Raw genomic sequence first — 27,237 nt, forward strand, 5'->3', positions numbered from 1 at the left:
CTGCAAATATTTTTAAATTTTCTAAGGAGTCCCGGACCCCCTGAGCACTAGCACTAATACTATACATCATATGCCAGTGAGAACTGGAATCCAGCAACACAGGGAGAACAGGTGCTACAGATACCATCTTAATGTGCACACAATATTAAACTGGAGCATAAAGGACAGATCCACAAACATCTGTGAAGAAAATGTGGTTCTCGATCTTGAAAATGTACACTTTTGCAATTGCAAACAAGGAAAAGATAAATCCTTGTAACAAGAGTTCTCCAGGATGGATTTGTTTCTCAGTTAGAACTCACTGCCTTAAGTGAGATACCAAATTATATTAATATTTTACATTTACAAAACTCTTTACGTACTGAAAACAAGAGCAAGCACATGATAGTTTAATTTTGCTTTAAAATATCCTCCGAGATCGTGTGAGGTGGGCAGTGAAAAATGTCAGAATGATCCCACTACTGGAGAGAGAAATTTGTTGAGCTTCGCAAACTGTGAAAACCAATTATAACATTTGCAACTAATACTCCAATAGAAGAAAAGGACCACATCAGAAGCTTTGCAAATTTGGCAGTCTTGCCATCTAACTAGCGCATACTTGCCTTACTCCATGAATGTTCTTGATTGCATAACTAATTTCTCTCCGGAGGTCTTTCTCATCAAATTCCATCTACAAAAGAAACACAAACACAGTTAACCTCCAGTAAGAGGGCCTCAAGAAAGAAAACCTTTGGCTTTGGGTTGTAAAGTAAGGGGATATATGATTCGACATTAGTGGTGTACTTCTTCCTTAGGTCTGCAGGCACACGTTTCCCTACGAATGGTTTTGGTTGTGCTATCGGGACGACAGACACTCGGCAAGTTTTCTCGGTGGGTGGTTACAGACTCACCAGGCAGGGAGGGGGGAGTTGGGGGGGTCGGGATGTTGAGCGGGGGGGGGGGGGGGGGGGGTGTCAGAGGGCGCCGGGGGGGGGGATGGGGGGCTTGCCTTGGGCCACTCTATACAGTGCGTATTTTGGAATGTGTGGGGGGGGTGAGGGGGGCTGGTTATTGGGTTAAGTTATATCTTGCTCACTTTCACGCTAGTTCTTGTGCATGTGAGGTTGATCTTGGCAAAACACAGGTGAGCTTGGTTTATTCAAGGGGGGGGGGCTCCCAAATCAATCATGGGTACTCAGACGCAGGTTAAAATATGAAAGTGGAACGTCAACGGTCAGGGCAACAAAATTAAACGAACTTTGGTGTTGCAACACCTGAAGCGGCACTATCCTGTTGTGGTACTCCTGCAGGAGACACCTGCGCGGCAACAGATGTCAAGCACTCTACCGCTTTGGGTATAAAATGGTGGCCCACTCTGGGTTTACATCTGGTTCTAGGGGCGTGGGTATTTTGATTCGTAAGGCCCTCCCCATGGTGACCACTGGAGTGTGGACTGATGAATCGGGTACATGGTGGCGGTGGGGGGTAAGTGGGAGGGGCGAACACTTACGTTGAGTTCATGTTATGTCCCGCCTGGCCTTCACTCTACGACCTTTGCGCGATTGGGCTCCTTTCTAGCAGACCTTGCCTTGGGGACTCTTCTAGTGGGGGGGGAGACATGAATGCCAACTTGGATCGATCGGGTGGGGGGCAGGGGTTTAAGGGAGAGTAGGGGCTGCAGGGATTCACAGAGGCCATGGGGCTGGGAGACTTGTGGCGTGTGCACCATCCCTCACATAGACAATATACGTTCTACTCGGCCAGACATGGGTCCTGCTCTAGACTGGATCACCTACTAGTGCGCACCCATCAGTTGGGAGACTATTTGGAACCCCATATCCTGGCCCGGGGATTTTCTGACCACTCCCCAGTCAGCGTCATTCTGAAGGGTCCGGTATTTAACAGGACGACATTCCCGAGGATAGACCCGTGGCACCTGCGGGATGACACCGTCGGAGATAAACTCCGGGACGGTTCTCAGCTCTACTTCAAAGAGAACCAGGGGTCAGTTGAATCCCACCTCACACTCTGGGAGGCATACAAGACTGTTTTGGGGAGGCCCAGGCCTTGATTGGGGCCAAAAAGAAGGAGGGGTCTCTACAGATTAGGCGATTAGAACAATAGATAGAAGATGTAGAGCGTAGCGCTGATGCCACATCCGCCATTGATCGTCGCCATATACTGGCACTTAAGCAGAAGGAGCTCTGGGATCTGGCGGAGGGCGAGGCACAAGCCTACTCCCTGGCCACGCAACACCGGATCTATGATGTGGGGGAGAAAGCCCTGAAACTCCTGGCATGGCTCGAACGCAGGGACAGGGAGCGCTCCTGCGTGGCTGCGGTGCGAGGCACGGCAGGCTCACTAGTGTCCACTAGCACGGATTAGGCGGAAGTGTTTGTGTCATACTTTGAAGGGGTCTACACCGCGGTATGCACTAGGACGGAACAAGACTGTGCGGAGTTCCTTCATGATTTCGCGCTGCCCACACTGTCTCAGGCGCAGAGAGATAGTTTGGAGACGGATGTGACATGGGAGGAAACAGGGGAGGCCCTCAGCTCCCTTCAGTCCGGGAAAGCACAGGGACCAAACGGGCTACCAATAGAGATATTCAAGCGGACATTATTACGGGTCCCCTCCGACAGATGTATCTAGAAGCCCGACAGGTGGAATACTGCCGCCCGACAAGAGGGAGGCCACGATTGTAGTGATCCAAAAAGAAGGCAAGCTGGCTGATCAATGTTCCTCATACCGACCAATCTCGCTGATTAACGTCGAAGCTAAAGTATTGGCTAAGGGTGTGGCAGACAGTCTGCTCCCGGTCCTGCCGGACCTAGTGCATGCAGACCAGTCGGGATTCATGCCGCGCAGAAGCACACAACACAACCTGCGCCGCCTATATGGGGTGTTATATAAGACGGAAGGTATGGGGGGACACGCAGACAGCCTTGATGGCGTTGGACGCCTCAATGGCATTCGATAGTATTGAATGGCCGTACCTATTCACGGTGTTACAACGCCTAGGCTTTGGTCCAACTTTTTGCAGTTGGGTGCGCCTCCTTCATGAGCACCCGCTAGAGCGGGTGAGAGTTAATGGGACGGTGTCCAGAGCCTTCTCACTCAGACGGGGCACGAGGCAGGGATGTCCCCTGTCTCCACTCCTGTTCGCTTTAGCCCTGGAGCCGCTGGCTCACTGGATCAGGAGGGACAGGTCATTCTGGGGCCTGGCACTGAATGACGACTGAGGAGAGCGCATCAGCCTATATGTGGACGACATTGTGCTCTACATGGCCAGACCATACCAATCGATAGCGCAGGCGCTGCATCTTTTTTAACTCTTTGGCAGCTATTCTGGATATAAAATCAACTGGGCAAAGTCAGTTGTCTTCCTGCTCTCTGGTCCTCTGCGGATACCGACCAGATATCCCGCAGTAATAGCGGTGGACGGGTTTAAGTATCTGGGGGTGTATATCAGCAGGGACAGAGCGGAGTTCCAAACCAAAAATCTGGGTCCCCAACTGCTATGCCTGAAAACGGATTTGGGCCACTGGCGGATGCTCCCTCTCTCCCTCATGGGACGGGGTGCAATGTTTAAGATGCTAGCGCTGCCTAGACCCCTTTACATCCAGCAAATCACACCGTATCGGATTCAGCTCGGGGTCTTTAAACGGATATCACAGGCGATGCAGACTCTACTCTGGGATGGAGGCAACCCCCGGATTGCGTTGTGTAAACTGATAAGGGGTGTGTACGATGGGGGGCTGGCCCTCCCAGAAGCACAACTATACTATTGGGCCTCCCAGCTGCAGGTGGTCAATGACTGGGTGTACGCCTATAAGTCAGAGCCGGCCTACAGGGTGGACCGGTTGGCGATGCCAGGTGGTAATTGCGAGCCACTGTTATATGCCCGCAGGCCACGAGCAGACTGGCCTTTGCACACAGGAGTGGGGTTCAGTGCAGGAGGGAAGCAAATACATTTCTGGGGTGGACGGGCTCCCTGACTGGCAGAACCCCCCTATGGCTCGGTGAGCAATTGGCAGAAGTGACCAGACTGGATGGCTTTCGGGGTTGGAAACTATGAGTTTCCAACCCCGACCTACGTCTCCCAAGTATTCTATGCCTATATAGAATACTTGGGAGACGTATGGAAAGGGGATGCCCTCCGCCCGTTTGAATATCTGAAAAAAAGAGTATGATCTGCATGACTCGAAGCGCTACCACTACCTACCTGCGCCTCATGCATGCCCTGCGCTAACACATTCGGGGTGGCACATCCATTCCAGAGTATTCCCCCATGGAGGATAGGCTGCTCCTCGATCCCATCTCTGAGAAACCAACCTCCACTATTTATCGTAAGCTTATAAATAATATGCCTGACCCATTAGCGTCGTTTCAGGAGAAATGGGAGGGTGACAGAGGTGCCCTGCATAGGCCATGAGAAATAGCCATTCACGTCCGGTTTCGGCTAGTGCAGCTCAAAATTCTGCATCGCGTATACTACCCTCGCACTCACTTGTATTCTTGGGGTAGGAGTCAGTCGGCCCTCTGCGCACGAGGATGGTTCCTTTTAACATATATTGTGGGAGTGCCCGAGATAGTACCCAATCTCGGGGTCACGGATACTATGGCAGTAGTGGTGGGCTCTCCGGTTACGTGGGAGCCCCGTGGTTACCATTAATGATCAAGGGATAGAATTGCACTTCCCTATGGCCTTACTCCCCGGTATCTCACTCCACCTAGTAGGATGTTGACTGAGGGGCTGCGGCGGACGCGGCTACGCTTCCGGCAGGCCTGGCACGAAGGCAGCTGCCTCTGAGTGAAATCAGCCCGGGTACCGGATTGCAGCCATCAGGGTGTTCGGCTGAAAACCTCTGGCTGAAAACCTCCAGTGAAGCGGTCTACCGCGTCTGTGCCCCGCACGGGGTGAAGATTAGATCAGAGCCGGAGCTGAGCGAGGGGCTGCGGCAGATGCGGCTACGCTCCCGGCAGGCCTGGCACGAAGGCAGCTGCATCCACACGCCGGGGAGCTGCCTCTGAGCGAAATCAGCCCGGGGACCGGATTGCAGCCATCAGGGGGCTCGGCTGAAGACGGACCGCGCAAACGCGGTACCAGCCAAGAACGGAGGTAGGTGAGCGCCCGCCATTTCACCAACCGGACTGCTGAGGTTGCGCCTCCTTGCTGACGGCCCTTGACAGCTCTTTGGGGCCCCAGCTCATAAAAAGAACATAAGTTACTTACCTGTAAACTGTGGTTCTCCAGTATTGGTGTCTTTCATAGATTCACATGCTTGAATATTCCCCGTCGTCGAAGTAGGAGTCCCACGGTACATAGAATAGCAGTAATATATGCACATATACATGAACATTACTATAATTACATATATACATACATATAATGCAGTAAAATATATAAAGTTTAAAAGTACCATAGAACAGAATAGGCCCATAGAAAGCTTAAGGGAGAACTCACTTTAGTAAGATATCAGAGTCATTATGTATTGGTCCACATTCTAGCCAATCAGGCTGTAGCTCCCTCTAGAACCTTCTCCTCAGAAGCCCAAGTCCTCAGATTTTCATAGCACCAAGTAACCAAAAGTGCCTGAGGAGAAAGGAGCCTCTGAGGGGAGGAAGGGAGGGTCGCATGTGAATCTATGAAAGACACCAATACTGGAGAACCACAGTTTACAGGTAAGTAACTTATGTTCTTCTCCAGTATTAGGGGTGTCTTTCATAGATTCACATGCTTGAATAAGAGTAGAAAGCAGTAAATCATCATATAAGTCATAAAGGGAACATAAAACTCCAAGCATACAATCTCATATCATTTAAAATGCAATATATCAAAATTTAAGAGAAAATACCTTTATGACTGGAGGAGGGTAGCAACAGAGGCTCCATTTTATTGGAAAAGATTCCGCAGCACCGCTTGTCCCACTGCCGCATCTGCGGCGTCAGTTGATTGTAGACAATAGTTCTTCGTAAAAGTATGGCTGCTCGACCACGTAGCAGCTCTGCAAATGTGTCGTAAAAGTACCCCCGCAGAGAGGGCAGTAGAAGTTGACACAGCTCTAGTTGAATGAGCTCGTACTGGAGCAGGAAGGGGCTTGCCAGCCCGTTGATGACAAAAAGTAATGGTAGAAGTAATAGTCTGTTTGGTAACAGGTTGTCCTTTGCAGATCAGGCCATAGGCCACGAATAGTTGGTCTGATTTCCTGAATGGTGTAGTACGCTGAATGTAAAACTTAAGACAGCGTTTCACATCCAATGAATGCAATGAGCGTTCAGCAGGAGTTTGTGGATCAGGAAAGAAAGTCTTTAGAATGACAGGTTCATTGAGATGAAAGTCACTTGGAACCTTCGGGATAAATGTTGGATTAGTACGGAGCGTAACCGCCTCATTGGAGAACTGGAGAAAAGGAGGCTGAATCGTGAATGCCTGGATGTCACTAACACGCCTAGATGAAGTCAAGGCGAGCAGCAGAGGAACTTTCCACGTGAGGAATTTTAAGCCTGCGGAGTGGATGGGCTCGAAAGGAGGTAGGAGGAGTTGAGACAAAACCAGATTTAGGCGCCAAGCCGGTGGAGGGCGACAAATGGGTGGAAACATCCAGAAGAGGCCTTTGAAAAACTGTTGGATGACTCTAGAGGAATACAGTGATGTGAAACCATCATGACGGAAGCGGGAAAGTGCTGCCAGAAACACCTTAAGAGTGGAGTGAGAAAGGCCTGACTTTGCAAGGGATAGGAAAAAAGGCATGATCTTTTCCGGTTTGGCGTTCTTTGGATCCAAGGCTTTGGTGTGGCACCAAACACAGAAACGCTTCCACTTCAGCTGATAGGTTTTAATGGTGGATGGAGCGCGAGCGTGCGCCAACACTTCCCTGCAATCTGCATCGATGGTTAGACGTGCAAATTCATTGTGTTCAGGTTCCAGGCATGGAGCTGGAGGTATGCCGGATCTGGGTGGCAAATCTGCCCTTGCTTCATCGTGAGGAGGTGAGGCAGAGGATGAACCGGTATTGGCTCGTTCTGGGAAAACAAAATAAGGTCCTAGAACGGGGAACCATGGGCGCCGCGGCCACTTGGGAGCGATCAGGATGACATGACCGGGTTGAAGCCTCATCCTGTGCAACAGGCGCGGAATCAGAGGAAGCGGAGGGAAAGCGTAGATGAATTCGTTCGACCAGTTGATCGAAAATGCATTTCCACTCAACTCTCTGTGGGGATGACGACTTGCAAAGCATTGGCATTTCCTGTTCGCGGCAGTCGCAAATATATCCATCTGTGGCTGGCCCCACTGGTGGAAAATGAACTCGAAAGTTGGTTGGTTGAGTTCCCACTCGTGATTGTCCGAGAGAGATCTGCTGAGTGAGTCCGCAAGAACATTGGAAACACCCGGCACATGGATGGCTGTAAGATGAACTTGATGATGAATCGCCCAGTCCCATATCTCCTGTGCTTGTCGGGAAAGCAGAAGGGACCTCGTGCCGCCCTGCTTGTTGAGGTAGTGCATGCTGGTGGTGTTGTCTGTTCTCACCAGCAGAGATTGGCCCTGCACTAACCTCTGGAAAGATTTCAGGGCAAGGAAGATCGCAAGAAGCTCTAGGCGGTTTATATGCTAAGTGCGCTGGATTGCAGTCCACTTTCCTTTTACCGACATTCCTTCGAGGTGCGCTCCCCAACCCTCTAGGGGCGCATCGGTTGTAAGCGTCAGAGTCGGAGTCGCATCTTGAAAAGACCGACCTATGGAAATGTTCGGAGGGTGAGACCACCATTCCAGTGTCACCTGAATGCGGGGCGTGAGAAGGATCCTGTCGTTGAACGACCCTGAAATCTGCTTCCACTGCTTGTCTAGTTCCTCTTGTGCGACCCTGAGGTAATATGAATTTTATGCTCAATTGTGTCCCCTACTACGTACCCCAACGGCTCCATGTATGTGCCTAAAGCGCATGTAAGTTCCCTCCATAACCCGCTATGAAGACGCAAATACATTTGCGTCCAACGTTAACATGTCCTCTTTCTAATCCGCCATGAATGGATCGATAATTCAGTTCCTAAGTGTGCGGTGCCACCGTCTTTACATGGTACACTTTCATGTTTTCATGGCTCTGGCGAAGGCCCTGATTTCTGCCATCGAGCCTTTTTTCCTGACTTCTGCCTCTGAAAACTGCAGCGAGGACCTGCATCTGCATCCCTGAACTTTGACTTACTCTCTACGCGGCAAGTGGTGCCCGGCTCTGCCTGACTGCCTGCCAAAACTGTATTCAGCCTTCAAGTTATCTGCTCCGCTCCTCGAAAATACATTCCTGTCTAGTAGTTTAGGTAAACATCCCCCCAGCTGCAGAGTAAAGTGCCCGGCTTTTCTATCTCCATGTACGTAATTCATAGCTCCTGTTGCCATGGTAGGCCCATAGCCCTCGCATTACACGTAGACACACATGCACGCATTAGCAGTCAGTATAGAATAGCCTCTGCCCGAGAGACCTTTTCTTTAGATAATACCGTTCTCCAAACACAAAATACCAGATATGATTTAGGAACAAGTTGATCTGACCCACCAGACTTCTGTCTCTAATCCTAGCGTTAAATGACAAGTCCCCTTCACCCTCCAGTTCCACGTCAGTCACACGTCATGCTGCTGCGCGCGCATCTCTGCCATATATTTCTGCTGACACTGCAGGATTCTTCTAGGGATCCACCCACTTCTATGACTGAAATGCTGAAATATTTCTTCTTCTATGTGACGTTTCTGGCACCCACCTCCGTGTACACCCTTGTGCACGCCTTCTGATTACATATTGTTACGCACATGTTTCTTATCTTGTTTCTTTCAGCCGTTACGCCTTCTGAACCCATCACCACTGTAATGATATTATATATACTGCGTACTGTTAATAAATCATTGTACATGTCCATGATTCCCTTCCTGAACCCTCGTGGTGATGGATCATGCTACCTGGTTCGAACCAATTCCATTTTATGGAATAAAACCCCTTAAAACTCAGATGCCACGGACTCTGTGTCTCTTATTTTGATTGAGCTATTTTATTGAACTTTATCACATAGAAATTAGATATCAGGTAATTGTCATATGTAGCCTGCAGTTGGGGATCAACTGTATGCACGAGGAAACCATGCCCAGGAATGATTTCAACATCCGGACTGAAACCTACAGCTTTGACTGCAGGAACCGTACCATCTTGAGCATGCGGTCCTGTCTTTCCTGGGAGACAAAAACTAGCCAGCTGAGAATCTAGTGAGGCTCCTAGAAAATCTCGTCGCTGAGACGGGTGAAATTGTGACTTCTGACAATTGATGGAAAGGCCCAAGTTTTGAAAAAGAGAGACAAATCGGAGTGTGCTGATTTGCCAGGTGGAGGGTCGGGGCCTTTATAAGACAGTCGTCCAGGTATGGATAAAACTGAATGCCTTGCAGGCGCAGAAAAGCAGCTACCGGGGCCATGATCTTGGTAAAGACCCTCGGTGCTGAGCGGAGGCTAAACGGCAGAACTCTGACTTGAAAGTGCAGGTGTCCGACTGTAAAACGGAGGTACTTTCTGTGCCTGGGTTGAATCGGCACGTGAAAGTACGCGTCCTGGAGGTCGATCGTGGAGAAGAACTCTCCGGGATTGAGATAATTCAAAATTTGGAACAAGGTCAACATTTGAAAAGTTTTTGACGTGATGAATTTGTTCAGGGCCTGTAAGTCCAAAATGGGGCGCCACTCTCCCGACTTTTTCTTGACTAAAAAGAAGCGGGAGTAAAAACCCTTGCCTCGCTGACCTTGCGGTACCACCTCGATAGCACCTTTTCTGATCATTAATTTGACTTGAGCCAATAGTTCCTCGAAATTAGGGGGGGATCAGAAGGAGGGCGATTGGGAGGAAATTTTGTAAATTACAGGGTATGTCCTTTGGAAATCACATCTAGGACCCATTGATCGGAGGTGATGTTTGACCAATTCAAGATGTAGTTGGAGATTCGTCCTCCAATTTTTACAGTCGATGGAAGGTTGATGCTGGGACTGTCACTGTTTCTTTGCATTTGAACCACCTCTGTATGTGTTGTTCTTCTGGTATGGTCTGTCGATTTTGGGACTGGCAAGTATTCCTTTGACGGTTTTCAGTGTAAGAGCGATATTGGTTTGATCCACGAAAAGTGGAAGAATTGCCGCCTCTACCACGTGCTCCTCGAAATGGCTGTTTTCTATACTGGAGGGTTGCCAAAGCCTTGGCTGTATCCGTATCCTTTTTGATTGATTCGAGGACATCGTCGACATGTTTGCCGAAGAGCGAATCACCGTCATATGGTAGATCAAGTACTCTAGGCTGAACCTCCGGACGAAATGCTGTAGATTTCAACCAGCCTTGACGCCTCAAAACTGCAGCTCCAGCCAATTGCCTGAACCCCGTAGAGGAGATATCAAGGGCGCAGTCAATGATCTCTGAAGAGATCTTTTCTCCCTCCTGAATGATGGCTTGTGCTTCCGCACGGAAGGCATCCGGAAATTGTGGAATGAATGCTGCAATTTCGGACCACATTTGGCGGTCATACCGTCCAAGAATAGCCAAGGAATTAGCCGCCCTTACAGTCGTGGCTGCCATGGTGGTAAACTTTTTCCCTATGGAGTCCAGATTGCGGCCTTCCTGATCAGGGGGAGATGTGAGAGGTGTGGCAGAATTGCGGGACCTTTTTTGAGCTGTCTGAGTAATGACGGAATCCGCCTTAGGCTGTGACACTAGGCATGCCGGAGAATTCAGTGGCGCTTTATACTTTTTATCCAGCCTTGGTAAGACAGCAGGCATCGAATTTGGTCGCTCCATCAATTTGAGGCCTTCCTCCCAGATATGGTCGATGATCGGAATAGTGTGAGCTTTCCGCTGAGGTAAGTCCTTGAAATCGTACAGAAAACAATCAGTCTGTTGGACTTCTAAAGTGAGGTGAAACCTCTTTGCAGCGCGGACCATTAAGTTATGGAAACTGCCAATGTCCACAGGAGGCGAAGCTAAAGGCGACGTTGGTGGGGTCGAAGGGGTATGAGCCCTGTAATCGTCCCACTCTTGAAGGCCGTTGTCATCATCATCATTCTGATCTGTGTTGTGAGGGTCTTGATCCTCATTATCCGTATCCTGCTGGGTACGCACTGGTGACCTGGGTTGAACTGGTGAAGGAGTTTGAGGCTGTGGAGGAGGTTGCGGCACTGGAGAAACAGGCCTAGACGGTGGGAATCTGCGATTATAATCGTCCAGCATGTGCTGCAGATTCATTACCAAAGACAGTGGTATCTGTGTCGTTTGTTCCGCCATAGGTGCCTCTGAAGTGTCCACCGGAAATAGATCTGTCCCATCTTCGAAGTTCTCTTCCTCCTCATCATCATCATAATCTTGGCACTTGATGTTTAGCTCGGATGGGATAGACGCTTGGCCAAAGACATTCTCCACCTCTGAACCTTCATTGGAGTCCTCCTCCGTAGACAAACAATTGTTCAGGAAGAGTAGAACTACTCTTGATAGGACTCAACTGTATAAGAGGCACCTTTTTAAATGTGGAAGCAGTGACTGTGAGAAGTTGGCCTGATATATGGTGCTCACTAATTCTAGTGATCACCTTGTATCAGTCCTAACAACCCTTATGGTGATTGGTTGTAAGTCAACCTTATAGACCAGCTATCCTAATGGTAGCATGGACAAAGCAGTCTTAGGCTAAACTCTTTTGGCATGTGAAGCCAGCTGTTTTACCACCATATAACCCCTTGAATACCAAGTGAAAGGACACCACACAGGTTGTTATGAAAATAAACAGTATATTTATTAATAACAACACCTCTGAACTCTTTATGAGGTCAGAGGGCTAAGCACATGACAATCTCTTACGAAAAATACTACAAGTTACACAAAATTACAATGGTGCCCTAGGGGCACGACAAACCATATACTAAGTAAGTGGAATGTGAGAGTCGATAAGAGGAATGGAGCTGTCCAGAGGCTGTAAGATCGATGGGACCACGCTATACTAACTTCAGGTAAGTAATAGGAGGCCCACGGAACGCGTGTGCAGAGTGTGAACTCACGCGCGAGATGCGTAACAACGTCTATGGACAGTACAGTTCAAGTTAAAGGTGAGTACGGACAATCCTGACTAGGTAGGACTAAAACGACTGTGGAACTGGACACTAGGACAGTTAAACTACCCTTGAGCACCGAAATGCTCTTGTTACCTCACCCACGGGCCGCGGGTGCATAGGTGTCAAAGTGCGTCGGGTTCTCGCGCTGAAGTCTATGGAGCCTGAAAGAAAAGATGCTGCAGGCGACCAGGAGGAAGATGTCCGGTGCAATCCAAGGGTGGATTGTTGAAGAAGGAGACCTGAAAGCAGAGGGGACAATGTTCACAGTCACTAGCCAGTGACTGGAGTGGAACCAGGAAGGAACCAGATGTCGTCGTCGCGTTCAGGTGAAGAGTGAACGCTTGACTCTGCAGCCACGTGGACCAGGAGGTGTCTTCGACGACCAGGATGGAGGCACAAGCTGTCCCACGCAGGCTCTCGCTGTCCGCGGTGTCGGATCCGGGATTGGACTCAACAGGCCTTGGCAAAGGCAACCCACGCGGGGAGTGAAGAAAGCGTCTGGTGCGGACTAGGAGAGTCCGGGGTGCCCCTCTTTTGGAAGGGAGTAAGGGCCAGTCTGGAGCAACCAGACCAGCAGCAAAGATTCGAAGGTTCGTCGTCTGGGAGGCCACTAGCCAGCCGGCAAGTGACCAGACAACGCGTCGAGCAGCAACAAAGCAGAAGGGTCCCACGCAGATCTCGTGGATGCTGGAGGGCTGATCTTCGGTGCAGGGGCTGCTCGGGGTTGGGGCTTCTCAGTCCCCAAAGCACTTGGTCGAGTTTACCTCGGGAGTCGTGCTGGAAGCGAAGTGCAGGTTCGTTCAAGATGGCCGGTCCCACGTGTCTCGTCGCACCCACGGGTCTCAGCTTTGCTGCAGATGTAGGTAGAGGTCGGAGAGGTCTGGGAATCCGGGTCTCGTCGGGCTCTGAAGTCTGGATCCTCGAGGGAAGACGACAAAGTGAAGCCGCTGGACGCTTGATGGTGCCTGCAGTTGCAGGGTGGACACTCCTTGTCCACAAGGGAGATTCTTCAGTCTTCTGTGGAGCAGAACGTCGAAGGCCAGAGTTTCTTCTTGATGAATAGTTCAGGATAATCTAATTTGGAATGGGACCAGCTCCTACCTTTATTCTCCTAAAGGGGGCTGCACTACTGACTAGGTCCCTCCCCTGGGTGGGACCAGGAAGGGGGGTGATTACACTCCCTATCCTTTGTCCGGTTTCCCGCCAGAGCTGGGGCAGGGATGCCCCAGCAACTGGTTTGAACCGGTGTATGCACAGGGCACCTTGTGTGCCCCAGGCATGTCTCATTCCTTTCAGGCCTCCCTACCTCAATACACAAAATCCTGTCTGGGGTGGTGCTAGCACCTCCCAAGGCAGGAAACCCTTTGTCCGAGCCATCCTCGCTGGAAGGACTCCCAGCAGCAGGAGGTCAGACTTGTGTCTGTGGTGGCAGCATCCATTTTGTGATGCTGAGGCTCGAGTTAACTTTAACCGGGGTTCACAGTTACATACATGTCGTGTCCCTCTAGAAGGGTGGAATGCTACCCCCGTCGCCAGAATTGGCGAGGGGGTAGTATTCCAAATCGTATGACACCTTACTCGACATGTTTTGATAATGTTATACCAGAGTTAGCATTTAACCGCGAGGTTGATAATGCACTTAAGAGTATATGGTATAGCGTTATCATGGAACAGCTATTAGGACTTGGTTCCGCAAGCTGCAAACGGGCTCAGCTCATGCCAGAGCACCATCTCACATAATTCCAAGCACTCTGCCTTCAGGATTGATAAGGCCTTCCATAGGAGTGACTGATAGGAATATATGTGTCCATTTTAGGGTTAGATATAGGTATACTATATCTACAGCAAAGGGTGTTTACACCACCTTGCCCCAGCTGTCATGCAGCCAGTTGTGTCAGATTTGGATGGCCAGCCAGGGGTGGCATAATACATGCTTCAGCCCCTGATAGGCCCTGGGTACACCTATGCCCTGGGTACAGGGACTGATAAGATGGCCCAGTACCAATTGGTAAATGCACCTAAAGTACATGCTTGTCAATTTAGAGAGAGAACAGCTAGGCTGTGGGTCTGATTAGCAGGCCCACAGCCAGGGAAAGTCGTAAACCAGTGAAGCAAAAAGCAAAAATCTGGGGTGACCATAGGATTGCAGACCCCACTCTCCTACAGTGACCACCGTGAAGGTGGTAGCTGTGGCTAAAGGATGGTGCAACGTCGACGAGCCCGTCGACGTAGTGGTGGAAGATCCAAAAGCCGGTTGGGAATCCGTAACTGTAGACGGATGTGATTTTACCTTCGTCGACGAAGATTTTTCGCCGTCGGGGTAGAGCCTTGTCCGTCGACGAAGATGGTCCCGTCGACGAAGATGGTGCCGTCGACGGTGCGACAACTGCCGACGAAGTCATTGTCGACGGTGCAGTTGCCGTCGACGATGAGGGTCCCGTCGACGATGCTGTGATCTTGGTCGACGACGAGGAGTGCGTCGTCAGATGACGCGTCGACGGTGGCTTCTACGTCGACGGTGTTGATTGGACAGTCGTCGACGATATCTTTAAGATCGAGGTAATGGGTCTCACCTCATGGGTCGTCGTCGACGAGGTGGACGTCGTCGATGTAGTTCTCGAAGACATTAAACATGTCGTAGTCAACGTGGAGACAGCATCCACGGATTTCGTCGTCGTAGATGTCGTTGACGGACGCGTCGACGAGCCCATCGACGAGCCAGTGCCCGTTTTAGAGGATGATGGCATGGCTTTGGACAGTGAAGCCAGAGAACCAGGTCCCATGGGCGTTATAGGAGGTAAATCCTGTGGGGAGACATCCATAGAGACTTCCACGAGTCTACTTTTCTTGAGAAAAGGAGAAGGCATCTCCATCTCCCGACCCACGCTTCTGAGAGGTCTTTGACTGGAAAGAAGAGACACTCTCAACCTCCGAGAGCACCGTGTCGGTTGTCTTCAACTTCTGTAGCCACAGAAGTAGACAGGCCTCTCTGTCCCTTAAAGTTTTAGGTGGAAAAGTACGGCAGTACTTACAGTTCTTCACCTCATGGTCCGGGTAGAGACAGTAAATACATTTACTGTGAGGATCTTCATGAAAGAGACGCAGTTTTCCACAAGATGGACATGGCCTGAACAAAGATTTCCTTGAGGAAGACATCTGAGAAGAAAAACAGCTATGTTTAAAGAAAAAAACTGAGCAGAGCTCAGGGAGACTCCCATCACACGACGTGCGGTAGAAAATCTGAGGACTTGGGCTTCTGAGGAGAAGGTTCTAGAGGGAGCTTCAGCCTGATTGGCTAGAATGTGGACCAATACATAATGACTCTGATACGTTACTAAAGTGAGTTCTCCCTTAGGCTTTCTATGGGCCTATTCTGTTCTATGGTACTTTTAAACTTTATATATTTTACTGCATTATATGTATGTATATATGTAATTATGGTAATTTTCATGTATATGTGCATATATTACTGCTATTCTATGTACCGTGGGACTCCCACTTCGCCGACGGGGAATATTCAAGCATGTGAATCTATGAAAGACACCCCTAATACTGGAGAACTTTGCATACCACGAGCCTAATCCTCTTGCCTCTCTCGGGGCACAGGCACTGTCCTCCATCGCCCTGTGAGCACCTCTCCCCCTTGGGACCAGCCTGCTGTGTATCTGCCATTATATGAGCAGGCCTTTCACCCCAGGCCACCATTAATTCCGCAGGGGAACCGGGCCTGTCAGTGCCAAGATCAGCAAGCTGCTGCCCTTTCCAGCGTATCCTCCGATAGACGCTGCGGCCTAAGGCCTGGTGTGGTTTGTTTTCACCTACATTGCCGCCGGTCACGAGATGCTTAGGAGGGGACCACACCACAGAGGCTACCGGACTTGCTGCTCCTGCTACTGGACTTGCTGCTCCCGCCCCCGGACTACAGCTCCCAGCCCCCCCCGTGTGGCGCACGTCCACGCGTCACGGGAGAAGTGCCAGGAGGCGCCTTTAAGCGCATTGGGGCTCCCGCAGTGCGCTACCCGTCAGAGGCCGGAAGAGACCGGGCCGGGCCACCCCTTTGACTTTCTTGACTTGGGATTAATCAAGAAAGGTACAGTGACAGTGGCCGTGTTATCCCTTGACATTTATTGGAGCCTTTAATTTAATTGTATTGCAGTTTGCACATTACGAGACTCTTTGCTGCTATCCCATTTGGACGTCGCACTTTGCATCTTGATATTCTATAGCGTCCCTCAAACACACATGCTTGGCCCATTTTTAGTTTAATTGTACTATTTTTATAAAGTGTTTAGTAGTTTTAATCCCTGGTCCCTTTTTAAAGGACTATGCACTTCGAAGCACTTTGTTAAGAGTGAGGGCATAGTCATTTAGCTAGGCTATAAGGACTGTATAACATTATCGTTGTGGTGTTGTGAGCTATTGGAGAAAGAAAATGGGGAAAAGGAAGCAGGCCGCGAGCCAAACACCCAAAGTGCCGAGCAAACACAGAAAGGTTAACATGACACTACTAAATTATTTAACAGGGGCCGTTGGAGACATTGAGCGACAGATTATCACTTTAGAGGAAACGATAAACAATGAATCTGTAATCCCCCACCCTGCCCAACAACAAGATCAGGTCACGAAACCGAGCAGCGACACTAGCGACATAAAGGTGGGAGGGTTTGAGATACCAGATAATGTTACTTGTGCACAACCCAATAATGGGTGTTTACAGGAAATCCCTGACAATATTCTAAATGACCCTACAGAGAGTAACCAACTACTCCCTAAGAAAAAAACTGTAATACATCAAAATCAATGGTAGCTAATAATTCCATTGGAGAAGCTGTAATGTTATGTTAAATTTAATTTCTATAGCGCACGGCTACTCAATAAGAGTGTCCCGGCGCTTTATTTGGCAGCTCAGAGAGAAAGAACAGAACACCATAAAAAAAAACACAGCTAACCAGGAGACAAAAGACACACTAGAGGTTAAAAAGCCAGGTCTTAAGGCCCTTCCTGAACAAAAGAAGATTAGATGTACCGCGCAAGGCCAGAGGCAAAGTATTCCAGAGCTGTGGGGCCCTCAGACTGAAGGAGCGCCCCCCGATATGGGCCTTCATCACTCGGGGAACCACGGCCAAAAACAAGGATTCAGACCGCAGAGATCGGGCCGGGCGGTAGAAGACAAGCCTGCGCTGCAAGTACTTTGCTCCAGAGCCAAAAAGCGCTTTGTGAGCCAGGGTCAACGCTTTGAACATAATCCGCTTCCGGATGGGCAGCCAATGAAGCGACTGCACCAAACCGGACACTCTAGCTCGCCTATGGAGGCCAAAGATAGCGCGAGCCGCAGAGTTCTGCACAACCTGCAGCCGCTGTACAAGATAGTCCGGAAGACCCAAATAGAGGACGTTGGCATAGTCCAATCTGGAGCCAATTAAGGCTTGCACTGTGATCTTTCTATGCTCTTCTGTGAGCAGAGGCAAAAACCTCCGAAGCATCTTAAGAATGCCGAAGCAAGTACCCGTCAAACCAAGGATCTGGGATCTCAGCGTCAGATTATTGTCAATCTTGACTCCCAGATTTTTTGCCACCTGGGATGCCTGTGCAGGGGGGAACATACCCACTGGCCACCAAGCCAGCCAATCCGGATCTAAGGAACAACCAAAGAACAGCACCTCCGATTTGTTAGAATTACATTTAAGGCTGTTCTGCTGAAACCAATAGAAGACCATCCCAAGACAGCCCCGAATACTCTCTCCGTCAAAAACCTGATCTTTCCTACACGTGAAAAGCAGCTGGGTATCATCAGCGTAGGAAACGATCTGGGCCCCGAAGGACTCCACCAGTGCCGCCAAAGGGGTCATAAAGATGTTAAAAAGAGTCAGGCTCAGCACAGAACCCTGCGGAACTCCGACTCCCAATGGCGGCATCTCAGCGGAGCTCGGGGAGGCCCAGACCGTCTGTCGGCGACCCTCATGAAAAGATGTAATAGTCCATCAGTCCCTGCCCACGCCCCTAGATCTCCCAAGATCCAATTAAAAAGGCTGAATGGGAAAGTACAGGGGGGTAGGAGCAAAATACAAAGGGACCCAGCCACCACGAGGGGCAATAAAATAGCCAAGGAATCGTCGAACGTATTAGCAGAGCTTTATGAAGCCATAAAAGCTCTAAAAGAATTTGTGTCACAATCCATTAATACCCTTGGCTCAAGATTGGATAAAATTGAACTTAGCTTAGAAACACTCTTGGGGTAAATCAGAATTATTCACTATGCAATGATGTGGTAACCTCGAACCCCCAGGACAGATCTGTGCATCCAGCTAGGTCTAGCGCAGAATGTACTCTACTCAACTAATAAAATCCAGGAGGTTAGTGGGCGGGGGGAGTGCCATGACCAGTGATTAAATGCATTCAATCCCCCTGACAAAAGTAACAACCAGAGAGAAGCGTGATTAGGACCATATGCACTGGATAGGGAATATGAGACTATGAGACGCTTAGGGCGGAACCAAGGGTTGGAGCCAATACCAACAAGGGGGCTAACAATGCCTATGGGGAGAGATACAAAGCAAAAACACTAAATCTCTCCCCAGCGGCAACACCATACTCGATCATATTAGTTAACGTCCCGCAACTTTCACCTGTCACCGTGAAAAATTGGCCTGCCTTAAGAAACAAGAATCAATTGGCTGGGAAATAAGACTGGCCTAACAAATGCCCTTTGTAAGGAATTTAAGATAGCAAGGAGGGTGGTGTGGGTAAGCAAATGCACTAAATTATACAAAGGGGATTGTATAGTCCTCTCATTAGGCTCACCAACACTAGTCAGGGAAGTTCTAATAAGAATGAACAAACTAAATCTACCCAATTCTGGTATCCAAGTGCGTCCGTTAGGGTTCTTTTATGAACCACTTCTCACTAATAACCCAGTGCATCTCAATGAACCAGGATGGAGACAAGAGGGGCCTTGTTATAGAGTGGCTGTGTCTAATAGTTTCGCACCCCTTACTACCCTAGACGAGAATGATTGACATCAAACTGATAGGGGTCACCATGTACACAATCATATCCCTAATTCGGACATTATGGCCGTTACATCGCCACAGAACCTGGTCTTAGTGGTATGAGGGGAGGAAATGGCAGGTACCCCAATTAATGTCAATGTCCTAGGAGGTGGCCACACAATCCAAACTGATAATCAGGATTATGTAGAATCCTTTTTTGGAATGTGGCAGGCTTAAAGAATAAAGTCAACGATCCAGCCTGGTTGAATTTTATTAATAACTTTGATGTTTCGTGCTTCCAAGAGACCTGGGCTATAGATAGTACACATATAAACGGGTACAAGACATACCACACTCCTGCCATCCAATCGTCTAGTGGTAGGCCAAAAGGAGGGCTATGTGTGTATATTTCCAATTTGTTGGCTAGCTCTGAAACCTACTTTCAGATGGTTCTAATACAGATGGATTACAATTATGCCCTGCTCCTTCTCAATTTCTATAACAATATTGAAATAGAACACCTGGGAGCCATATTAGAGAAGCTAGGTGGAGATATCGCTTACTCGGACTCAAAGCATAATATTGAAATTGTACCTATATGGGGAGGGGACACAAACCTGTGTCCAGTGGCGGGATCTGGGAAGTGCTGCTTAACTCTGGAAAATGACCCATCATTCCATTTTCAACACACCACTAAGGGCGAGCTGTGTAATGAAGGAACGTTTAAATATGATTTAGGATTTTCGAACCATCTGTGCACGCCCGCAGCGGAGTTTGGTCATACGTTCATAGGGAGAGTGGATAAAACAACTATCGACTTCATCATTATTCCAAATCGGTATGCCAGCCACATGAAAGCTTATGACATTCACACCAATGTCATGAGTGATCACCTTGCATTGAGCGTGAACATAAAAGTCCCAAGCCGGGTGTTGAAGAGCAATGGCAATAAAATAACATGGGTGCAGGATATCGAATTGGGAAGAAGAAACGGATATGCCATCCGCTGGGGAAGTAGGGACCCTAAGAAACTGAGCACAGAAATAGTAACAAAGGCAGTAGACCCCATCTTAATATGCTTAAGCTATAGCCCGACACACAACGAGGTTTTAACTGCCTTTCACAACATTACCGAGATTGTTAGAAATACTCTGTTTAAAGAACAAAGGCGCGTCTAACACAAAGAAAGGCTGGTTCAATAAAAATTGCTTTACAGTGCGAGATGAAAGATACGACCATGAGCAGGGCATGCAGAAAACTGTACAATGAAGCAAGAAAACATAGGATTTCTGAGTTGAAAGACAAGGCGTGGAAAGATCTCAGTGAATCTGCTGAGTCCAAGGATAGCGCGAAATTCTAGGCAGCAGTTAACACACACTTTCTTGCCAATTCAAAAGATGTACCAGCCATCGAGATGGCTATAGGTGAACAGACCTGGATCAATTATTTTTCTAACGTATATGCAAAACAGAGGTCCAATGAGGGTATCCCTGAGAGGCATGAAATAGTGAGTGCTGACCAATCCTCTATACCTATTAAACTCGATATCTCGCTTCAGGACGTAAATGCCGCAGTCATGGCAAACAAGAGTGGAAAGGCGGCTGGCCCTGATGGGATACCGATTGACCTCTACAAGTCAAACTTGGAGGTCTGGGGCCCTATTTTAACTAGGGTACTGCAAGCATGTTGTGAGAGGTTTTATTAAAACATGGACCAAATCAATTATAGTACCCATTTTTTAAAAGGGCGATCGAGAGAACCCTGCCTGCTACCGCCAGATATCTTTGCTGGATTCCCTGATGAAGGTGGCAGGCAGGATTAGCCTAGATTGTCTGCAGGGATGGACCAAAGAAAATGATGTTTTAAGCGACGTTCAATATGGTTTTAGGGCCGGTTTAGGAACCAACAAGCAGATTTTAAATGTAACCATTTTAATTAGTAAATATTCGAACGCCTAATCAAGGAAGTTCTACTTGGCTTTTGTAGACCTCTCCGCAGCTTTTGATTGTGTAGTTCACGAAAAGCTATGGAGGTCTTCGGTGCGATGTAGAAACTATCCACTCATTTAGCTACCTGGGTGTGCTCTTTGACAGGACAGGATCCTGGGCACTAGCCGTTAAGGCTAGGTCTTTACTTAACATGAAGTCGATAGCGGCTCTTTTTAACTTCTCTAAAAAATTAGGGCAAAGGCCTTTAGAAACCCTGCTAAGGATATATCGCGCAAAATGCGTGAGTATAGCTATTTATGGGGCGGGAATCTGGGGATTCCAAGACTGCACTTTAATCCAGCGTACAGAAAACGCCTTCTTGAGGTCCCTCTTAAGTGTTCCTAATAGTGCACCAGTTTTTAATTGTCACTCCGAGCTGGGAGTCACATATATTTCTGACAAAATTTGGACCACAGAGAGTGCAGCCCTTAATAGGGACATAATGAGGGATGCAATGAAACTAGATTATGCCCGTAAAATTTTATGGCTAAAATATGTTGAGAATTTTTTGCAGGATATTGGCCATCCTGAATATTTTACCTTGCCCGACAGCTTGAATGCCAAACGCAAAGAGTTCAAAAGAGTCTTTATGTCTCATTTAGAAGACAACATGCTAGCTCTTGAATTGAACAAACCCATGGTGATCCACCACCAACTGATTACAATCATGTGTAATATTCAACCATACTTGCAACACGTCCTGAGCAGACACTACAGATACCTTCTGACCAGATTTAGGTTTGGGACCTTTCATCACCTAATTACGTATCCAACTATCAATGACTGGTCGAGGGAATTATGCCGATGCCCTTGTGACAATGCATCACAACAAAGCACAATACATGTGGTTCTAATCTGCAAATTCTATACCACCGAAGGCTAAGAAGGTTAAAGCCACTATTAAAACTAGGAGGCTGGAGGTAATGTCGCCCTGCTTTTATATACTTACAGATGCTGGATAGTTTTTATTGTATTGGTTCAATGGTAGGATTCCTGAAGAACGTCTTAAGGGTTAGGAAATTAGCGAATTACGGGAAAAGTGTACTGGAAATTCTATCTAAAGGAAGTATTACACGTTTATATGTACACCATGAACTTACCAATATTACCGGGCAAACGGTTGTATATAAATGTATTTTTATTGTGATATTAGATGATGATTTTTTTCTTCTGTATGTATTCTTTTATGATTTTATTACTTAAAATCGAATAAAGCTCATTTTGTTTGTTTGATTAAGGGGGCCACTGATTGGTCCAGACATAAGGAGATTTGGGTGGCGTTGGCAGCCGGCGTTGTGAAAAGGAATAAAGCCAGGGCCTAGGGGACGCAGGCTGCTCCGCAGTGGGATCAGTGGGTGTGAGATTTAGATTGGGGTCAGCGAGCGGAGGAGGCTATCTATAAGAGTAGAGGAAGCAATAAGAAATGGAAAAAGATCTGGGGGCCTTGGCGGAAAGACAGGGAGATGGAGGGGGGGGGGGGAGGTCGGGAGCAGGGTTTTTAAAATTCAAATTGAATGCCCTACTTGTGTTGAATGCTGGCCCTATACTATATTGTGAACTGTCAATCTATCACATGCTATCTGAACAACGTTTTGTAATGCCTAATGATATGAGCAACGTTAATAAAAAAGATTTAAAAAAATAAAATAAAATAACAAGTATTGGCACAGCCAATAGATCTCGCTTTTGGGACAGAGCTATTGGCTTTGCCTGCGCTACCAGTCTCTGATGTCAGTTGTCTCAAAATTGGCACAGGTGTTCCCACTGGCATCTGGGTGCAATACCTTTAATGGAGGTTAACCCTGCTGTTTTCACCGTGTTTGGTGAAAGGGAAAGGGTTTGGGTGATAGAGGGGAGACATTTGTTTTATGCTCCTTGGCGGATGAGTTCAGAGCTAAGAGTTGTAGAAATAATGCCAGACGTCAATATTTTTTTTTTAAATGTTTGAAAAGGAGTATCTTTCAATAGTAACACAGGAACAGCCACTTACAGATTTAAAGGTTTCCACATCCCACGCCACCGTCTCTTCTTTGTCTCAACCACCTCGATAGTTGGGAGATAAGTTTAAATAGACACAATTCGACATTTTGACCGCCTGTCACTTCCGGTCTTTCAAAAAGACTGACCTTTGGAATTCCTTGCCATGAATAACGTGAAATTATCAAATACTATCAAGTGTTGCCTTTGTACCTGCGACAAAATTTTCCTTTTGGGAAGTTCTCTCCCTGTAGGTGATGTGTAATTGTGAAGGAAAAAACAAATTGGAAACCCTTTAAAGACAGCAGGGGAAAACAGTGTTTTCAGGGCTCGGCTTCTGCACGGGCTCTAGGATCCGAGCCAGACCATTGGATTGGCTCTGACTCGGCTATCCCTGTAAATAGGTTGGCTCGCCCATTTCTAGTTGTTACTCGGAAACACAAATGTTAAAAGGTTGACCTTGCAAGACCTTGTTAGATCTCTAGAAGCTGATGGATGATAGCATACTGGCAGATGATTTTTTTGTAAAGGCTCCTTTCTACGCATCCTTCCTGCTTTTTATCACGACTACTCATGTCTCATTCATAATCGTTTTATTCTTGTTATGTCTTGTGAAATTATTTTTTTTTAACAAATTTTATTCATCAGGTGACAAATATACCGCAGGGCTCTGTACCCCAGAGGCCTCTGCACAATTAATAAACAACATCATGACTCTTTGTTAAAGTAAAGACATGTAGCAAGTATATAGAAGTGTAATGCAGATTAAAGAAATCCCCCCTTCTTAAGAAAAAAAAAAAGAACAAAGAAAGCCCCCCACCACCCCAGTCGCACGTACCATCCCGTAATCACAATTAGAGCACCACAGCCACCACCCCCACCCATTAATGTACACAATCTAATATCCTGTGTGCCCATAGGGTAGCATCAAACTGAGGGAGGAGAAACCCCCTTCACAATCTGCTCCAGCGTCAGTCTGTGATAGTCTGCCCACCGCTTCCAGATTTTATGTTTCTGCGGGCAGCCTCTCGCTATAAAAATCAGGAGTTCCATCCCATACAAAAGTCCAGACTCCTCTTCCACACGGACACCAATGGTGAAGCCGGCACCTTCCAAGCTCTGGCGATATCCCTCTTTGCTAACGTAAAACCTAACATCATAAGATGGCGCTTATTTATAAATGTTGCCCCCAATCCCTTCCAAGACATGTAGCAATACCAACTTCGGCGATTGGGGGCAGGTGCCAGCCTAGCACCTCTGAAAGACAGGACATCACAACTCTCCAAAACCGCGCATGGGAAGAGCAAAGCCAGACCGCGTGTAGCAGGGTTCCCTCCTCCTGTTCACATCTAAGGCTCATTGGGGAAGCTATCATGCTCGCCCTCCATAGCCGGACCCTTGTAAAGTAGACCCTGTGTAGATATTTAAATTGGATAAAGCGTAGACATACCACTATGGCCGCCCCTCGCGGGGAGGCCAGAGCCTCCATCAGTCCTCCTCATCTATGGGGCCAGGTCCTCCTCCCAAGTCCTCCTGAGATTCTGCAGGGTGGGGGACCTGTGTGCCACCAATGTCTGATATATCTTGGAAATGTTGTGGTCCTGAAGATCCCCCATAAATATCTTGGCTTCCACCGGACTGAATTCGGCTAGTGTCTCCAGGTCCGCCAGACTAGGGGAAAGGGCATGGCGGAATTGAAGATATTTATACAATTGGGTCTTAGGCATCTGATAGTCGCCCTGCAGGTCTTGAAAGGATTTCAAGATGGTCCCCCTCATGACATCGCCAAGAGTAGAGATGCCGATATCGTCCCATCCCCGAAACCCTGATAGAGCCGCCAATTGTGGTAGGCGCCCGTTATTCCACAATGGGGTCTCCCTGGTCAAACTGTTCCTCCACCATATCCGCCGCAATGCCTGCCGCCAGATCCGAAAGACCACGCGAGTCACCGATAGCAGAGCCCTGCGCGCTGGTGCAGAATATAGGATCGTGTGGAGGGAAAGATCTCCCATGAGGCGCCGCTCCACCGCGTACACTGGGCGTCCCGACTCCCATACCACCACTCATTTAGAACAAGTAACTGTGAGGCCATATAGTAAGACAATACATCTGAGGTCGCCAAGCCTCCGCAATATGTGGACAGGAAACATGTCCGCAGGGAGACACGCACCGCCCTTCCAACCACACAAGAACTGTCCCAGCGCCAAAATCACCTGTCAAAACCACAGGGGGGGGAATCGGGTATGGATGATTCTGTAAATGAGGAAGTGCAACCATTTTAAATATAGCCGACCGGCCATATATTGACAACGGCATGCGCGACCAGGCCTTCAGATCCTCCTGAACGCGTTCCCACACTGGTGCCAGGTTTCTCTCCCATGCCACTGCTGCAGACTCAGAAAGGAACACCGCAAGATATTTCATGCCATTAGTAACCACCCGAACCGACTCTGCCCAATCATCTACCCCGGACGTGTTCCCAAGAAGACAATGCAGATTTGCTGGGATTCATATATAAACTGGACGTTTCTCCAAAAATCTGCATAATACGAAGCAGACGCGGACCCGTTCTATTCACATTCGTTAAGGAGAATAACACGTCATCAGCATAGAGCGCAATACGGTCCGACAAACCATGATCCCATTCAAAGCCCATCACTTGGGCATCTAGGCGCACCCATGCCGCCAATGGTTCAACTGCCAATGCAAAAGGATAAGGAGACCGCAGGCAACCCTGCCGGGTGCCGTGCCCCAAGGAAAAAGTGGAGGACACCATGCCGGCCACCCGTATCGAAGCTGTAAGATCAGTATAAAGCAGAGACAGATAGGACAGGAAGCGCGTGCCAAGATTAAGACAGCGCAACAGAGCGAAGAGATACACCCAACTAAGGGAATCAAATGCCCGATCCATATCAGACAGTAACAACGCCGCTTGCTCGCTACATCCCCTGCCTCCACAGCCACCTGGGCGCGACGTATATTATGTCGGGTCCCCGCTGGGGCATAAACCCGGATTGATCTGGGTGGACAAGTGTGGTGATGTGAGCCTGCAGACGATTAGCTAGCGCTTTTGCCAAAATCTTCGCCTCAATGTTGAGGAGCGAGATGGGGCGATAGGAGGCATGCCTATCCGGGGGCCTGCCTGGTTTATGAAAAACCGCAACTTCAGCATGCCTCCAGTCCGTGGAAGACAGCCTAGCTTGCGCAACTCGTCTACCACCCAACGATAGTGGGGCCCTAACTGCAAAAAGAACTTCTTGACAAACTCACAGGGAAACCCATTGGGCCATGGTGCTTTGCCTGAATAAAGGTCACCCAGGGCGGCGCCCAATTCCTCCTCCATAAGCAGGAGATCCAGCTCCGTGCTCATGTCGTTCGGCAGAGCCCGCTGGGGTAGATCATCTAAAAACCGGCCAATCTCGTTGTCACCAAGACATTCTTTAGCGGTATACAGCGCCTTGAAATACGAGGAGAAGCTTTCAGCTATATCTCGAGAATCAGTGAGGGGCCGCCCATCCGGGCCCACTATCCCAGGGAGTGGCTGAGCATGAAACATCCCCTCGCAAAGTCTATGGAGCATCTTACCGGATTTATCTCCCCATTGATATATGTGACTGCCGGTAGCCAACCAGGCGAGACGAGCCTCACACACAAGGAGGGCGGCGTAGCTTTGCTACGCCTGTACTAACTGCCATCGTATAAAATGTCCCTCCCCGCTACGACTACGACGTTCCATATCACCGACATTAGTTTCCGCCTGTATCAGAGCCTCCCTCCTAGTCTGACGAGCTGTCGCACAGAAGGAGGAATCAACCCCCCACAGGGTGGGCTTCATCGCTTCCCACAGAGTTTCAGCATCCGAGACAGACCCCACATTAACCTACAGGTATTGATCTAGGGCATTTCCAAGGCACTCCATATAATCTGCCTTCTGGAAATTCCACGTCATGAGACGCCAGCGGAAGGGCCTCCCTCGCCCAACCCATTTGCAGAACAATGGTAATTGGCGAGTGATTAGAGAGGCCTCGTGGAAGAATATCCGTCTCCACCACCCGGGCTACCAGCGCGTGCAGGACAAACAAATAATCGAGGTGAGAAAAGGAGTTGTGTACAGCTGAAAAATAGGTGTAGCCCTGGGCCTGGCCATGTAACAGATGCCAGGTATCTGCCCAATCTAGCCCCAA

The 27,237-nt window shown here is 48.6% G+C and overlaps 1 protein-coding gene across 3 annotated transcripts in view; it reads right to left on the minus strand.

The window, feature by feature from the left end:
* DNM2 (dynamin 2) overlaps positions 1 to 27,237 on the minus strand; it is a 779,238-nt gene that overhangs the window by 409,264 nt on the left and 342,737 nt on the right. For all 3 annotated transcript variants that reach the window (XM_078685110.1, XM_078685099.1, XM_078685090.1), the window contains exon 9: positions 603 to 670. In XM_078685110.1, the coding sequence (XP_078541236.1) occupies positions 603 to 670 (68 nt within the window). The remainder of the gene's footprint in view (positions 1 to 602; positions 671 to 27,237) is intronic.

This window comes from Lissotriton helveticus, chromosome 1_1 (genome assembly GCF_964261635.1).
Source record: "Lissotriton helveticus chromosome 1_1, aLisHel1.1, whole genome shotgun sequence".
In the NCBI taxonomy this organism is placed as follows: Eukaryota; Metazoa; Chordata; class Amphibia; order Caudata; family Salamandridae; genus Lissotriton; species Lissotriton helveticus.